The sequence below is a fragment of the Arvicanthis niloticus genome, chromosome 20 (genome assembly GCF_011762505.2).
Source record: "Arvicanthis niloticus isolate mArvNil1 chromosome 20, mArvNil1.pat.X, whole genome shotgun sequence".
In the NCBI taxonomy this organism is placed as follows: Eukaryota; Metazoa; Chordata; class Mammalia; order Rodentia; family Muridae; genus Arvicanthis; species Arvicanthis niloticus.
Window position 1 is genome coordinate 46292569 of NC_047677.1, and position 17516 is coordinate 46310084.

At 52.0% G+C, this 17516-nt stretch overlaps 1 protein-coding gene across 2 annotated transcripts in view; it reads right to left on the minus strand.

The window, feature by feature from the left end:
• Brpf3 (bromodomain and PHD finger containing 3) overlaps positions 1-17156 on the minus strand; it is a 36682-nt gene extending 19526 nt beyond the window's left edge. The window contains exons 1-7 of one of the 2 annotated variants that reach the window (XM_034524379.2): positions 16563-17153; positions 10571-12041; positions 7629-7785; positions 4028-4159; positions 1529-1657; positions 941-1253; positions 63-365 (exon numbers count right to left, since the gene is read on the minus strand). In XM_034524379.2, the coding sequence (XP_034380270.1) occupies positions 63-365; positions 941-1253; positions 1529-1657; positions 4028-4159; positions 7629-7785; positions 10571-12015 (2479 nt within the window). In that variant the 5' untranslated portion in view covers positions 12016-12041; positions 16563-17153. Of the gene's footprint in view, positions 1-62; positions 366-940; positions 1254-1528; positions 1658-4027; positions 4160-7628; positions 7786-10570; positions 12042-16562 lie in introns of both variants that reach the window. The other variant, XM_076917185.1, reaches the window with a different exon arrangement.
• Between the last annotated feature and the right edge of the window lie 360 nt (positions 17157-17516).

The following is a 17516-nucleotide window of genomic DNA, read 5'->3' on the forward strand; positions in this document are numbered from 1 at the left end:
GCCTCTTACTCCTGCAGACTCCCTACTCACCCCAGCACCCTGCCCACCTGTGACTCTCTCACCTCTGTCCTCTTCGTCTTCTGGCTCCTCCTGTAGGGCCTGCTCCAGCACAGCTGCATCCCCCCTAGATCCTGCTGGCAGCTCCCCGTTGGGCACAGTCTTGTTCAGTGACGGGAGCTGTGGTGGAGGTGGCTGTGCTAGCTTCTGCCGAAGGGCATTGATCTCCCTGCGCAGCATGCGGACACGACGGGTGCGGGCCCCGCTGGACCGCATGGCGCTCACCAAATCCAGTTTCTCCAGCAGTTCTTTCAGCTGTGCCTCTGGGGACAGATGGGCCCGGTTCTCTGGGATGAGGATGTTGTCCACTGCCAGGGAGAAGGGAGAAGAGGCTGAAGGACCGGCTGGCCCAGCGCAGGGCGAGAGAAAAGGGCTGACATCTTTTGGATGCAAACTATGGTCCTGGAAGGGCTAGGCCGGTGACTTCCAGCAGTGTCAACGTGGGCCTTGGCCCTACAACACTGCTGCCCAGAAGGGACAGAACGGAATGTGGAAAACATATGCAGGAAGCAAGCCCCAGTCACGCCCACAGCCATGCAACAGGCATGCAGTGGCTTATCAATCCCTGGCCTGAGTGATTATGCAGCAAGCGGGGACAGGCAGGGTGTGGTGCTCAGAAGCCCTCTCCTTCCTGGTCCTCCCACCCCATGCTCCAGAGCCACACTGCAGGGATCCAGAAGATGCCTGGAGAGGCCTTGACTTTCCAGACAGAGAGCTCCGCCTTCCCTACAGCACTGAGTGCAGCAGTTTAGCCCCAGAGCACACTGGTCCGCTCCCAGCCACAGCTTTGCACCTCCGAGGCCCACCCTGATCCTGGGTTGTCTGGGCCCTGTCCTTGGGCCTCTCTTCCTGGTGCTTCTCCCTACCCATCCATGCTCCTCACCATCCTCCCAGGAGAATCGGTAAAAGTCTTCCAATTTGGGTGACTCGGGCAAGTGGGTGCCCCTCTCAGGATCATAGCCGATGTTCTCTGCCTGCCGCCGGGCATGCCGCAGGATGGCCCCTCCCAGGTCCCGCAGGCGGACAGCTGCTCGGTGGAAAATTGTGTCTTTAGCATTATACTTCATGCAGTTGGTAACTATAAGGTTAAAGTCCTCCTCAAACTCCTCCAAGGTGTGGTACAGGTGAGATTCCAGCTTCCGCCTCATAGTAGAAAAATCCATTGGCTTGGATATGAATTCCAGGTAGTCTGGAACCTAAACATATAAAACCTGTACAATTACAACAACTATTTATGAGCCACACGGGCGCACCCTTCACTGCTCCTCTTGGCCTCCCAACTCTCTGCTGCGGCCATGTGGGGCCTCACGGCCTGGTCCGCCCAGACCTCCTACAGACCCCTCACCCTGAGCAAGTCTACTAGCCAGACAGCACCCCACCCTCAGTTCTGGATGGCCTGCGACTCAACCCTTCCTTGTTCTACCCACAGGCCATTTCCAGGACAGACTTCCTGCCTAGAGGGGCAACTTGCCTCACTCAGGCTGACGGGTTCTGCGAAGATGTGTGCAGGGTCCTTCTCCTGCAGCAGGTCCAGAGTCGTCCTCAGCAGAACGGTGAATGGCATTAGCTCCAGCTCCATGGCAGCCTGCTGCACTCTGACCTGTAATGAAAGGAGTGGTCAGAGCACCACAACAGAGGCACTGACTTTCTAGACCTGCGACAATCATGTGTAACAAATCTCCATGAGGGATGAAGGCAGCCGCTCCACCCAAGGCTCACACAGACAGTGTAGTTCACGTGTCAAGAGTCACAACTCCCAGTGTGTGAGGGCGGAGGGGTGCTGGCATCGTGTGGCTTTGCCCTCAGAAAAGATCAGGAGGCTGGTCGTGGGCTCTCACAGGAGTGACAGCTGTTAAGGCAGACTCCCTGCTCACTTGCTCGCTCGCTCTCTCTCGCTCTCTCTCTCTCTCTCTCTCTCTCTCTCTCTCTCATCTGCTTTCCTATCGAGGCATATCTCAGGATGGATCCCTCTCACCAACCTGCCACTACGCCCTTACTTCCAGCCTCCAGACTCAGGAGCCAAGTCAGCTTTCCTTCGCAAACGGCCCAGTCTGTGACAATCCATCCTGGCGGCAGTGAATAGACTGAAACAGCTACTTTACAAATGTTTTCTGTGCATCAAGAGCCAGACCAGAATTCACAGAAGTAATATCAATTATCGACTGTAGTAACTAACACTAGTAAGAATCCACGCTAGGTGTCAAGTAACGGCCTAAGCACCTTTTAAAGATTTATTTTTAGTTATGTGTAAATGTGTCTGGGGGCAGATGTGTGGGGCCAGTGTAAGCGTCTCCCGTAACACTGAGTGAGTATCAAGCTGGGTACAGATAGACATTTCACACAGAGGAAGTGGAGTCACACAGAGGCCAAGAGACTGGCTCCAGGTCACAGAGCTAACAGGACAGTTAGCACGGGGCTCCACAGTACTGCTGACCATTAAGCCACACTGCTTGCTCTTCTTCGTGTGTTATTATCTCAGCTAACAACAGCAACTGAAGCAGAGATCAGGCCCCCACTTTAGAATCTGGTACATGGAGTCTGGTGACATGATTGAGTTAACAGAGTTATCTGTTTGGGAAAAAACCTGAGAAGCGTTGAAGCCCAGGCCTTAGTCCGAGCACACTGAAGAAACCAAATGTGGGCATGTGTATCTCATGAGCTCTGAGAACTCTCACTGAGAGCACGTGTGGGCCCAGGGTGACCGGGGAATCCAGGCTCAGCGTAGCTACAGTGCTATCCTGTCCAAAGTTATCTTACAGGTGCCACACAGCCATGAGTAAGGCAGAGAAGCTCCTGCTCTCAGCCACAGCAACATAAACCAGTGCGAGGGCGTCCTCCTCCTCCTCTCGGTTTTATGAACCCGAGGCAGACACTCTAAGCTATAAGACCAAGCCTGGATACAAATTACAGTTTGACCTGGGAAGGTCTTGAGATGTCCTCTCTGCCCACTCATGCTAAACGCAGTAAGAGCTGCCCAGGATGCACAGAGGAGCTCGAGCTGTGGGCCTAGCAGAGAGGGGTGTGTGGTTACTGAACTGAATGACAGGAGGAGGAAGAATTTTAACCCACGCCTCGAAAGCATTCGAGTAGCAGCTGCTATTCTTGGACTAGAGAGAACAGTTTGGGCTTGTCATCCGTTCAATGACTAACATTTGCTCTGTGCCATGTGCAGAGCACCCGCGCAGACACTCCAGGGGGCAGAGGGTCAGTGCGACCCTTAAGAGCAGCAGCAGCTGCTCCCTCTCCAGCCCTATGTGCCAGGCAGTATTCTCAACTGAGGCACACATGAAGTCATCTATCTTTACGACGTCAGCTCTCGTCATCTCTATACTAAAGATGAGAAAACAGAGGTAGCCAGAGATTAAACGGTCTGTCTAATGTTAGGGAAAGAGCCAAGCTTCAGAGCCTGCCCAGCAACAACACACACCCTGCTCCTGTACCACATGCTAGACCACCGACCTTCTCACACCCTGCTCCTGTACCACATGCTAGACCACCGACCTTCTCACACCCTGCTCCTGTACCACATGCTAGACCACCGACCTTCTCATTCCCTGTGCTGGGGGGCTCTGAATGTTCTTGAACTGAGGCTGGAATTTTAAACAGACTCCAAGTCCACAGATGCTTACGGCCCAGTGAAAACCTCGGGTTTTCCTCCGGCCATGTCATAGAATGGCTCCAGAAGCTTTTCAAGACATTCTGGCTAGTATCTCTCCAAAAATGTCTAGGCCTGAGAAACTCCAGTCAAGGGCTCAGGTGTGCAGAACTAAGCACAGGCTCCAGCCCAAATGAGTTGAACCATGAAACATAGATGCCTCCAGCAGCACTCCACCAAGTGGGCAGAACATGGAGTCCACAGTGCTCAGCACAAGAGGGACAAAGCATGCTGACCCCAGAGAGGTGGCACCGAGTCCTGTGATGCTACAAAGAGCAGGGACCCTGGTGAGCGCTGGGCTGGCGCTCTGCTCACCTGCTCCCGCTTCAGCTTCTCTCTTTTGCGGATGAGCTCGATCAGCAGCCGTGCGCGCTCCAGGTCGTGGCGGAGTTTCTGCCAGTATTTCAGCTCTTCCTTCACTGCGCTTGTCTTCTCGTCCTGCTCCCGCTGAGCAAGGCAAGAACAAGGGGGCTGTGGGCTCCTCCCTTCCCACAGACCCTGCTTCAGCCTCCAAGGGCTTCAGCAATTGGGGCTCCTGCCTCCCGCCAGCCCTGAGGTTGCTGAAGGCCCTCTCCCCCCAGCACCACCCAGGGCCTTTGCCCCAGACTTCCTGGTGCTAGGGTGCTTCTTCAGTGCTGGACAAGAACAAACCGAAGAGTAACTTCCCTGCTTCCCCAGCCCCAGGGACACTGCTGGCCGGATATGGTCCTCAGAGCTGGAAAGCACTTCTGAAGAAACCCAGGAAGACTAAGGGGTTGAAGGAATCTCACCCTAGAGATTTGCCTTGGCTAAAAATAGTGAATTTCTTACTAGTAGATGGTGGTTTAAAATAGTTTGATCAGAGAAGGCTCAGCAGATAAGAGCACTGACTGCTCTTCCAGAGGTCCTGAGTTCAATTCCCGGCAACCACATGGTGGCTCACAACTATCTGTAATGGGATCTGATGCCCTCTTCTAGTATGTATGAAGACAGCTACAGTGTGCTCTATGAATAAAATAAATATATCTTTTAAAAAAATAAAAGTTTGGTCAAACAGTGAAGATCAGCAAATACAGGGCTGGAGAAATGGCTCAGTGGCTAAGAGTGGGAACCGCTCTTGCAGTGGGCTGGTTTACAGCCTCCTGGAACTCCAGCTTCTGGGAATCTGCCTCTACAGGCACCTGCACACCTGTAAACACAGGCACACTCACACACACTTGAGAAGTACAAAAACCAAAAAGTACAAAAATAAATACATAAAATAGATCTGTTTGTTTGTTTTTCGAGACAGGGTTTCTCTGTGTAGCCCTGGCTGTCCTGGAACTCACTCTGTAGACCAGCCTGGCCTAGAACTCAGAAATCTGCCTGCCTCTGCCTCCCGAGTGCACCACTACCGCCCGGCAAAATAGATCTTTAAAAAAAAAAAAAAAAAAATCAGTGACTCCTGTCCTACAAGAGGGCACTGCTGCTGACGGAAGGCAGAAGCTCAGCATTTGCAACACAGGAATGTAACAGCTTCAAGAAATCAAAGCCTGGGTCATAAATGAGATAGAGAACACTGAGAGAACTCTCCTCCAGCCTCTGAGGTACCTGCTCTTAGGACATACACTCCCCACACATACACGATACACACACAAATTTAAAAAACAAAAACAAAAAAAAAAAAAAACTTTTTTTTTTTGGTTTGTTTGTTTGAGACTGAGTTTCTCTGTGTAACAGCTCTGGGTGTCCTGGAACTGAGATCCACTGTCTCTGCCTCCCAAGTACTGGAGTTAAAGGGGTGTGCCACAAACACCAGGCAACAACCAACAGTGTGTGCACACATACACAGACAAGTGAAGCTGCAGCAAGTGTTGTCCCTAAAGGACGAGAAGCAGAGGAACATGGGTGAAGTGCCTGAAGACCGAGTTCAAATCTCCAGGAAAAGGTGGAGTGCTGGGATAATCACTACAGCTTGCTGGCCAGCCAGTCTAGCCAATCACTGAGTTCAAAGTTCAGAAACAGTGTCTAGAAGACACCAAGTATCGACATGTCATCCCACACACAAGATGTATGTACACTGCATGCACCCCCACACACACACACACACACGTGCACACAAGAAGAAATCAAAAGGCTGTAAAGATGCATAGAAACCTGTGGACACAGAGATCCACAAAGTCACTGTGGGACAGGGTCAAGGTGACAGCATGAGGAAGGACTTGCTAGCGCTGCAGAGACTTCAAGGAAGGCTCAGACAGAGCGGCCTGTGACTCAGAGGTCAGGCAGAGCGAGCAAACAGGATGCTCAAGTCATAGGTCATGTGAACTTTGTGCTTCTCTGCAGCAGCGGGGTGGGGGTGGGGTGGGGGGAGGACCCGAAGGCAGATGGGATGGAGCAGGTGAGGAAGGATTAACTGATGGTGTGGGCAACGGGAAGGGACCAACTAGGAGCAGAAAACACTCAGCATGTAGTGTGCCGCAGTCTGCAGACTATGGGTTAGACCGACAACTGCATATTTACTGTGAAGTGCTTAAGGGCAAAGGGCGCCTTTTCTTTTTTTACACAATTGGGCCACTCTGCTCTCACCCAGCCACCTCTTCTGTGACATCTGGAGGGCTTTGTCAATATAACGTGACACTGGGCTGGCTGGCTGTTCACTCTGTCCTGGAGTTTATCCTTGAGTCAAGCCTTGTAACAATACATTTTTTAACAAAAATATCTCTTGGCCTCAAAGAGATTAAACTTCTGGCAAACTCTACAGCCCAGTTAATAATATGCTTTGAGATCATTTAAGACTATGTATTCAATCTGCTGTCCTACTATGTACTCAGCCTGTTTGTTTAGCCTGTCTTTAAGAGAACAAAGTAATCAACCTTACTGGACTTGGATTTCCTATGCAATCAACTTTTACAACCTAAGCATAGCTTTCATCTTGTTATGTTCTCTCCCATGTCTTTGACACAGTCGTGTATGTGTGTCTCTGTGTCTGTGTCTGTGATAATCATTTGCTGAAAGTAGTCAACAGGTTAGAAGTGACCTTAAATATCCACTATGGTAGAAAACTTATGAATTTTAAAAACTACATGTGGTTTGTTAGGTTTGTTAAGGTCTATTTGCAGGATTGGGTGTTTCTAGGTCAGGGTACGATGACTTCCTTATAAAACTGTCAAATTTTTCTATAAGGAGTCCCTCATTTGGGCTGGAGACGGCAGAAGACTTAAGAATGGCTGCTCTTGTAGAGGAACAGGATTCAGTTCCCAGCAACTGCATGGTAGTTAACAAGCATTTATCATTTTGGTCCCAGGTCAGCCAACTCCCTCCTCTGGTCTCTGTGAGCAACAGACACCTACATGGTACACAGACATTCATGCAGATCAAATACTCATACACACAAAAGAAATCTCAAACAACCAGAATCTCTCATTCAGTCCCCATCCCATTGTTTCTGTGCTGTTCAACTAATACAGAGGGAAACCCTGTTAGGAACAGGCAGGGCAGACATCAGACACAGGCATAACTCATAGGCACGATGGACAAAACACACACACACAGAAGGCAACAACAGACAGACTACAGATAGACCAGACAGATGGGAGACACAGGGAGGAAAGTAAAGAGGTGAAGTTTGGCCAAATTAATTCAAGAGGAAATGGCTTTGTTTTCATTCCTTAATGGCACACAGATGAAGTTTAGTGTTCTCTGACACTATCTGCAGTGCATGAACCATGCAAAACATCTTCCTTCAAGAGGGGCCCCTGCCAGGTCTGAAGATCTCTCTGGTGCCAGTACACTGTTCTGGACAGATCACTCAGGGGGTGATCTGCTATTGTAAAGGTTTCCTGGGAGTCTCTGGGAGGAAAAGAAGGAGGAGGAGGAGGAAGAGCACCATTCCACCTCCATCATCTTCTTGTTTCCCCTCAGCTTCCTCCACAAGCTGTCAAGTCACCGTACCTACCTGCTCAGCATTTCTCTGGGACTGTAGGTGGGAGTGTAGGCGCCTGATGAGGGGCACGCCATTCCGAGCCTGCCGCTTCAGTAGCCAGTAGTTGTGAAGCCGCTGCATAAACTGGTTTTTCCTCTGAAAGGAGAGACCACTACAGATCTTGTTCAACCTTGGGTAGAGGCACAGGGGAGTGAGAGACAGGTCAGTGGAAGCTCGAGCTACACATCCCATTCAGATCTCAGCTCATCTCTGAACCTTACAGAAGAAAACAGAATGAAGTGACCAAATGCCTCGCTGCAGGGGAGGGCTGAGGAAAGACAACAGTTAGGCAGCTCAGACTGGGCAGGCATGTTTCTCCTGCTTCTCCACCCTGCCTTGCAGAACTTATCTTCTGAAGCAAACCTCGCACAGCCCTATTGCCTGCCGTTGAGATGCTTTCAGTCCAGGTGCTGAGAAACAGGCCCGTGCTCCTCTTGATAACAAAGAAAACAAGCTTTGAGTGAGCTGCGTGCTACGTGGCAGATCCTGCCTTCTGTGGCTGAGGGTCTCACCAGACCCTGGGGTAGCCCACAGCAAAGCTCAAAGAAAACATGACAGGTTACTGCTTTCTGTCCCCAAATGTAACCCCTCAGAGTAATCTGACCTCTGAGGGGTTTTGTGTGTGCATGCATGCTCGTGAGAGATGGGGTCTCACTACACTACCCAGGCTGGCCTGGTACTTATGATCCTCCTGCCTCAACCTCCCAAGTAACTGGGATTATAGAGCTATATAACACCATAGCCAGCTGGCCTCTGGATTTTTTCATTTAAAAACTCTTAGCATCCAAAAAATGCCTAAATTTTGAATCAAAGGGAAAAAAGAGAAAACAACAACAAAAATCTAAACATAGATAAACACAGAGTAGAAGCTCTAAAACTGTATCCAGCAAAGTGAGGTCCTAAGATCTGGGTTGTAACTAGTAACAGCTATGGCGGCTGGACAGGAAAGGATCCAATGAACACCTTCACGGACAGCAACACTGTCCTCCCCCCACAGGCTGGGTCACCAACGCTTCTGACACAGCTGAGAAGACAGTGGCCCCACGTGGGATCTGACCCCATGACCTCTTCGCTGCCACAGTCCACGCCCAAGGTGAGCAAGGCCCCAGCGCCCCTCAGCTTTCCTCTGCGTTATCTCTTTGCCCCACTCCACGGGAGGAGAGCTAACCGTAGCTAATCGAGGTGACACTTAAGAAAGATGGGGCGAGTAGGGTGGGCACTACCACTCCACACCTTCAGTCTCCAGTCAGAAGTTCTTGCCCCAAAGCCAAGCTTACCTAGGACTTTCCCCACCAGCACCCATGCCAAGCACACCTGCCCACTTGCAGGCCAGCCCCTCCCTCTGCCTCCTGGCCATGGTGGGGTCAACAGCGTTTGTGCGGGTGGGGCGGGGATAAAATAACAGCAGCAGCAGCAGCAGCCACCATTTATTGAGCGCTTACTACCTGCCAGGTACTGTGCTAAGGATTTGACTCAGATTTCCCTCAACTCCATCTGGTGAGTTTGCTCACAAACCCAGGCTTAGAGCAATTAATTAGGCAGCTTACCAAAGGTCACGTAAGTATTACATGGTGTGTTTCTTAGCCAGCAAATCTGGCTCCTGGGAAAGGCAGCTCAAACAGCTAAGACAGACAACCAAAAGCTAGCCGCAGGGCACAGCCACCCTACAAATGGGGACTAGGCACTGATCCAGTTACCCCAAGAAAGAGGTAGCCGAGACCAGCTCTGTCTTGAAGACACAGAGTTGCTGAAGTTCTCGAAATGAGAGCCTCCCCATCCCGATCTTGTTCTGGCACCTTCCCAGTGTGGCAGGTCTGGTTGCCTGTTCCCCTCACAGTGCCAATTTCCTACCACCTGCCAGATGCTCCCATAACCTTCGACTCAAGACAGCCTAGCACTTACAGCCCAGAACCTGCCCCTTTCCACCTTAGAGCAGGATGTGGCGTGTAGTAAGTGCTCAATAAATACCTCGTTGAATGAACAAAGGAGAGAACAACTTTACCTCCCGTGGCTGTGGTTCTTCATCTGGGAATGTAGGAGAAGGTGCAAGGACTACATTAGATGAACAGCCTCCGAGACTCCCTCCGCCTCCATCTAAGGCTGTACACTCGCCTTCCTTTCCTTTTCTTTTTCTAGACACCGGCTCACCGTGCAGCCCTCCCTGGCCTAGAACTCATGATGTAGACCAAGCTGGACTTGAACTTCTGGAAATTCACCTGCCTCTGCCTCCCAAGGGCTAGGGTTAAAGGTGTGTACCACCACAACCAGCTAACACTGTGTATGTTTTAAAGGAATCAGCCTTGAGGTGGGCTCTGCTGGAAAATCTTTCCTGCCAAGCTCCCAACCCGCCAGCACCCCCAGCTACTGAACTGACAGTTTAACACAGGTACAGTGCTCCCTCTGAGGACTCTTAGGGAGGAAGACCGCCCCACCCACATACATCCCTCATAAATAACAAGTTCCCGATCTTTCCTAGATCAGAGACTTTTAGAAGGCAAGTGTTAAACACTTACAGGCTCCCCACCTGTGTGAGAGCCCTTGGGATTGCCACAGAGATGAGACAGTATAAGGACCCAGTCTGCACATACACAGACCAGAGATAATAACCATCTAGCAATCCCTAGGAGAGTTAACAGTGGGGAATTATCCTGTCCACAAGGCCATCTAGTGCCACTGGGAAAACTGCCACTCTAGTTACACTGTCTCCGATGTTATCAGGCAACTTCAAGTAATTTATGTCACTCTGAACCAAAGGAAACACATTGCTCTGAGGGCAGGGACAAAACCACAAGCCAGGCCCAGGCTGCATTTGGGAACACAGAGACCAGGTATCCATTAGACGGATTTAGGGAGGACCTAGGCTACTGTGAAGAACAAAGCAAGGGTCCCACAAGAGCCCTTCTCATGAGGCTCACCTGTAAGAGGGTATCTGTGGGACAGTGACCATGGGGACAGTGATGGAGGGTGTCTCTCGGCCCGCTTCCTCTGGGTCCTTCTTGATCTTCTGCTTTAAACTCATCTTACTCTTCTTGGACACCCCCTTGAGGGGGCTGCCCACCCCACCTTGGCCTTCCTGGCCCTCCTCTTCTGCTTCTTCCTGCTCCTCCTCCCCACCACCTTCTTTCGGCCCATCCTCATCACCGACTTCACTGAGGCTCCGTGGGGAGTCGCCCTTTCTCCTGGCAGTGGCAATGCTTGGAGAGTGGGCCTCGCAATAGGCGGTCTTGCGCACGGTAAAGATGGTGCCATTGAGGCTGGTTTCTCTCATGGGCTCAATCTTCATGAAGAGCCCAGCACGCTGCGCACATGTCACGTGAAAGGCGGTGTAGCAGTTCACTTTATGGCACTGGATGGCCGCACCCAGGCCTTTCTGCTTGCAGATATAGCAAGTTAGCTTCCAGCGGGCGGGTGGAATGTTTTCGATGCCCTCAATGGGCTCCAGGAACACGGTGTTAGCAAAGCAGACTTCGGGGATCCAGATGGCGCAGACGACATGGGCCCAGTGGCCATCACTGGTCTGTTTGAAGGCCCCGCCTTTATTGGGGCACAGGACGCAATCCACGGGCCGAGAGGGAGACTGCAGGCAGCAGCGACATAGCCACTGGCCCTCTGGGATATAGGGCACGCCGTAGCACTCCTGGTGCACAGCAAGGTTGCAGATGTCACAGAACAGGATGACGTTGCTGTTGTGGCACTCGTCGTCCAGGCACACGCAGCAGAAGGCGTCTTCGTCGATCAGTGACTGCTGGGCCCCACTGCTGCGGCTCTCCAGGTAGGATTCCTTCTCCAGCCGGTCCACCAGCAGCTCGAAGGTGTCTGCCGACACCACGCCGTGCCCGTCCGCTCGGCGTTTCTCGTTCACCATGTCTAGCCAGGCAACGTCCTCCTCGTCCATGTCATACTCCACCTCTGCATCCAGGTCTTCCGGAGACTTCTCAATGTAGCGGTAGTAAGCAGCAGGCAACGGGGGCGCTTCTGGCTGGCTGCCGGTATCCACCACACGAAAGCTGGGCTGGGGGAGGTGGAAGGAGGTGCCGGATGCATGCTTGGAACAGGACTCCTTCTTCTTGCCCTTCGAGGAGGGTTTCTTGGACTTGGCAGGGAACTGGGGCTGCTCACTGTTTTCCTTGTTGCTATTGCACTCGGTGATATCCTGAGCAGTCAGCTCGTCTTCAGTGATGATCTTAAGAGGGTCATAAATGCTGATGCGATGTAGGCGGCCATCGATGTCCACCTCGACAATCCTTTGGGCTTGGGCGTACGTCAAGGTCTCTCGTGTGGGCGAGCACTTAAGACTGTATGGGGATGGGGATCTCCGGCCCTCGGCATTCTGCCGCGACTTTCGGCGAGGCTTCCTCATGGCAACTGGAAACCACGAAGACAAGCCTGAGGTGAGAAGGCCACAGAAGTGTGAGCAGGATATCCGTTGCTATGTGCGTTCATTCACCCTTCCATCCACTCAAATGGACACCAAAAGATCTGTTTCCTGTCTAAACAATATCCCTCCAACCTTCCTAACACTACGGCCCTTTCATGCAGCTCCTCATGTCGTGGCGAACCCCAACCACAGTTATTTTCATTACTGCTTCATAACTCTAATTTTGCTATTGTTATGGAGTCCAGAACAGGCAGGGCTACACAGAGAAACCTTGGGGGGGGGGGGGGGGAGAGGCAAAATCTTTTACCTCATCCAGCAATGGGCTGGCTACTTTATTTTTATTTATTTATTTATTTATTTATTTATTTTTAGTAACACCATCTTCTAAGCTCATAACTTACCCACTTACTAGGTTTATTATTCTCTACTAGCTGAATGTGAGCTTCGCGGATCCCTAGAGAAGTGAGCCCTCAGAAGTGCTAGGTGGCTGACCTACATTACTTCTGTGTTTGTATGTGTGGTGTGTGTACATGGGTGTGTCTGTGTGTGCACCTGCCCACTCACGTACAGAAGCCAGAGACTCAAGTCAGGCATCTTCCTCAGAGGAGCCATCTCATGTTTTCTGAGATGAAATCTCTCCCTGAATCTGGAGTTTGGGGCTTCAGTTACATCAGCGAGTCAATGAGCAGCTGGGATCTACGTGTCTCTGTCCCCAAACTGTTGTAGAACTTAGTTAAGTTCATTGTGCGGTTTCTTTGATTTGCAATAAGCCTTAATCAGCACTAGAGCTGGTCAAATACCCTCTATGTTATAAAAAAAAATCTATCTTTTATCAATAACCCCGAGTTATTACTATGTTTTATCTGGACTGTTCTTTTTTTTTTTTTTTTTTTTTTTTTGGTTTTTCGAGACAGGGTTTCTCTGTGTAGTCCTGGCTGTCCTGGAACTCACTCTGTAGACCAGGCTGGCCTCGAACTCAGAAATCCGCCTGCCTCTGTCTCCCAAGTGCTGGGATTAAAGGCGTGCACCACCACCGCCCGGCCGATCTGGACTGTTCTTAACTCTAACTGCCAGCCCTCAGGGCTGTGCTTTCTTGATTCCAAACCCACGGCATCTCCCCCTTTTACCTTTTCTCTCTCTCCCAAGAGAGAAGTAGATAAAAATTGATATAAATATGTTTAAGAATCCATGGCCAGGCCTTTGACAAACACAAAGTTAGGTTTCTTGTGAGTCTGAGGCCCATCCACCACACCCAACACTGGAGGACTTAGAAACCCACTTGGCGCCTGACTTTTAGGTGGGTGCTGGGGATCAAACTCAGTTCTCCAGGCTTACACGGTAAGCGCTTTATCCACTGGGTCATTTCCCCAGTCCTGACATTAACCATTAGGATCCCTATCCTCGAGGAGTCTTATCCCACTTAGGGGACGGAAATGAACGCAGATCTTTATATGACACAAGATAAGGTCTAGTATTATAATGATGCATGTAGTGAACGAAACAGGTAATTATGGGAAAGATAACGCTTAAGGCTTCAGAAGACAAGATACTAGGTCAGAATGATTACTTGAGGCCAAAGCCAACAACAAAACAAGACCATGCTGCTTGTCTGTTTCTTTGAGACCCTTTGAGAACAGGGTCTCTCTACATAGCCCTGGCTGTCCTAGAACTCAGAATGTAGGTTACTATGCCTAGTTATAATGGGGTGTTTTGTTTTGTTTTGTTTTTCTTTAGTTTTTTTAAAAAGGGGAGACAAAGATAATATTGGTGACAATTAAGAATATCATCCACTTTATAAGCTTTATCAAGCTTTATAGACAGATGAGTTCCATCGGAGGATCAGAATGTCACCAGTGCAGTGTTAGCTGTAGTGGTGCAAGCCTTTAATCCCAGCACTTGGGAGGTGAAGACAGGTAGGTGTGCTTACTTCAGTGAGTAAGTTCTAGACCAGGCAGGGATATATATATAGTGAGAACCTGTATCTAAATTTAAAAAAAAAAAAAAAATCACAGATCTAAAGCATCTCCTGAGACATCTCATGGCTAGAGGCCTATCTTTCGGCCCTGTTCAGAGTAAAGACATCTGAAACGCTTCAGACTATAAATAATATAATATGCAGGGTACTTCCGGCAGAAGGCAGTGATAACTGCTTAGGACATTTCCAACCACAAACACAGCAAACCCTTCAAATGCCTCTAAGAAATCTTTTACATTTTAAGTAGCCTGTCTGAGATCTCCACTGGACTCAAGGACAAGTTGATTGGGGCGGTATCTGAGGTAAATTCTCCGTGTACAATTACCTCAGAAATCTCTCTCCCACAATACTTGTATCTAATCTACCCTTGGGTGCTTCCCCCAGCATTCTCTGACCCTAAGGGGCAGCGGCAGAGGGTTACCAAGGCCGTCCTCGCCAGGAAGACTTAAGATAAGATGACTATATTCAGCATACTTTTAACAAACTACAATGGCCTTTTTTTCATAGTATTTCTCACAACTACCTCAGGAAACTGCAGACATCATCTCCATTTCAGCCATGAGAAAATGTGTGACTCAACCAAAGCTGATGTGAATCCAGATTTCCTAGCCAAGCTGAGAGAGGCCACAAACACCATGGAGTCGCCTTGACCTCTACAACGACGTTCTGCAACAATCTAGGTTCTAATCTTGGTGCTACGTAACCTGGACAAAGTTGTGAATCTCTCTGCCTCCCCGCTGCATCAATAAAACCGTGGCACACTTTCCAGCACAGTACTTGGGAAGCAGAGGCAGGCCTATCTCTGTGGAATCGGAGGCCAACCGTATCTACACAGTTTTTCCAACTACAGCACATAATGAGACTCTCCCTTAAAAAAAGATAAATGTTCATAGGCCTGGAGAGATGGCTCGGCACAGTTGAGAGCACTGGCTGTTCTTCCAGAGGGCCCAGGGTCGATTCCTAACTCTCTCATGACAGCTAACAACTGCCTGTACCTCCAGTTTCGGGGAACCTAACACCCTAACTGACATACATGAAGGCAAAACACCAATGCACATAAATTTGTTTATAAATATATATATGCTGGAAAAATAATAACTTAGCAATTAAGAGGACCTAGGTTTGATGCCCAGCACCCACACTGTGGATCACAACTGCCTGTAACTCCAGTTCCAGGGTATCGAAAGCCCTTTTCTGGATTCCCAGGGGAACCAGGCATGTATCAGGCAACATAGCCACGCACATAAAAATTTTAAAACTAAAGCAAGGGCAAAAATGTCTACTTCTTAAGGAGGATCAATAAGTCATTATTGACAACCACAGTGTAAAGGCCTCTCTCAGCCCCAAGGTGTGACTTCAGCTAACCTGGCTGAAGAGGAGCACCGTGAGGCAGGCACACACCACCATCTGGAGCTAAAGGACACAGGACCTTTACCGCACTTCTGGCTCAACTTCCCGAAGCCCTGGGGGGCACCAGATTGCGTACAAACCTCAAGGTCCCAGTAGTCCCAGCCAACAGACTCGATTCCCCAATTCTCCAAAGGCAAGCAGCCTCTGGAGAGGAAACACATACTTCAGTATCAATTTTGAAGAGTCTACTAGAGCTCCATTCAGTAGTCTCAGAAATCGTCTCCACCCTCACCCGGGGGTCGTTCGGGCGATCGCAGGGAGCAGACCCGTCGGATCGGGCTGGGCTACTGGGGTGGGGTGGGACGGGACGAAGAGTTTCGCCTACAAGGAGCTAACAACTAGACCAGGGTGGTTAATTTTTTTTTTTTGGCGGGAGTTTCCTCACGTACACAACTCTTCCCATACACACCCTGCCGAGTACCCCCCAAACTCCCCTCCAGGGACATCCTTAGCGGCCCGTGAGCCCCAACTCGCCCACCTCACCCTGGCCCCCGAATGAGGAGTTTCAACAATTGGACGGAACCCGCCCTGCACGCCACACAAGACACTCATGAGACCAGGGAAGACTCCAGACAAGGTCCCTGCCCCTTTAAAGGGACACCTCTTCCAGTGGAATCTTCACGACACCCCTTCGAAGGAGAAAAGAGAGAAACATCTCCCCAAAAACAATCCCCGGAGGCTAAGCGCACCACAGACAGACGCGGAGTCCGACCCACTCAGAGAAAGCGAGCGCCAGCGAACGAGGGGGAGGGGAGGGACGCAGAAATGAGATCACTTATTGGCCGCCAGACCTGTCCGTCAAGAGGAAACCCGTGCGCCAAGAGCGGCCCCCCTAGGGGCGGAACTCTGGTCTAGCCCGGCCAATAGGAGAGCACGGGGAGGGCGGGGCTTAGCCGCTCGGCTGCCAGGACCGGGGAGAAACAAGATGGCGGGTGCGGGAGGGGGTCCTCGCTTTGCAGCTCCCTCTCGCGCGCTTTCCCTGGCCTCGTCGCCGCCCTCGCTCCAGGGGAAAGCTCGCGCGTCACCCCCGCGCCCCATCGGGACACCCCTGTGCGCCCCGGCCGCCCCCTCGCGCGCAGCGCTCGCTCTCCGTCGGTCCCCGCCGCCCCCGCTCGCTCTGGCCCCGCCGCCGCCCCCATTTTACCTCAGCCGCCGGCCGGGCCCCTCGCTTCGGGGGGCTCCGTGAGAGCGCGGGCTGGCCGGGCCAGCGAGCAGCTCGGTGCGCGGCCCGGCTGAGGGAACGCGGCCTCCTCCCGCTCCGGCCCTCCGCTCCGTCTCCCCCGGCCCGGCCGCCGCTCCCGGGGGAGGAGGGGGAATGGAGCCACCGCCGCCGCCACCGCTGCCGCCACGGAGCCCGGCCGAGGGGAGGGAGGGATCAGCCCCCAGGCAGGATCCGCCCCTCGGCCTCCCCCCCGCCACCTCCACCCCTTCCCTCGCTCCCTCCCCGGCTCGAGCCGCCGCACGCGAAGCGGGAGCGCGAAAGCGCGGGGAGACCGGAGCGGATGCCCCCGCCCGAGCCCGGCGCGGCGGCGGCGGCGGCGGCGGGGAGACGGAGCGCGAAGCGGCGGCGCCACCTCCACGGGGCACCGTCCCCGGCTCGGCCTCACGGTGGCGGTGCGGACGCGGCGGGGCCGAGCGCAGGCGGCCCCGCTTCACCCCGGGCCTGCCCCAGAGCTGACCTAGTAGTCGGGGTTCCCACTCTGGATCCACAGAGCCACGGCTCGCCCCATCCCAGCCAGAGTGTGTGCCACCCGCCGTCCTGGTGGAGCCGCCGGTGCTCTACCCCGCCCCCAAAGCTCGCCCCAGGGCGACCCCGGGAGGGCCACACGGTGTGTGGCTTCCCGGAGCGCAGGTGGCTTCGGAAGCTGCCAGAAAGTCGTCCCTCCCCAGGCCCCCAGGACAAAGGTCTAGCGATGTCCACCCATCCCCTCCCCCAGCGCGGACAGCCCGGGAAAGACCCGCGCCTGTGGTGTGTGTGTGTACAGGTGAGCCTCTCCTTGCACACACGGCTGCCACAGACCCGACTTTTCCATCTGCGTTTTCAAAAAAAAGAAAAAAAAAAAAAAAAGGAAAAAGTAAACATAAAAGTTTGACAGTC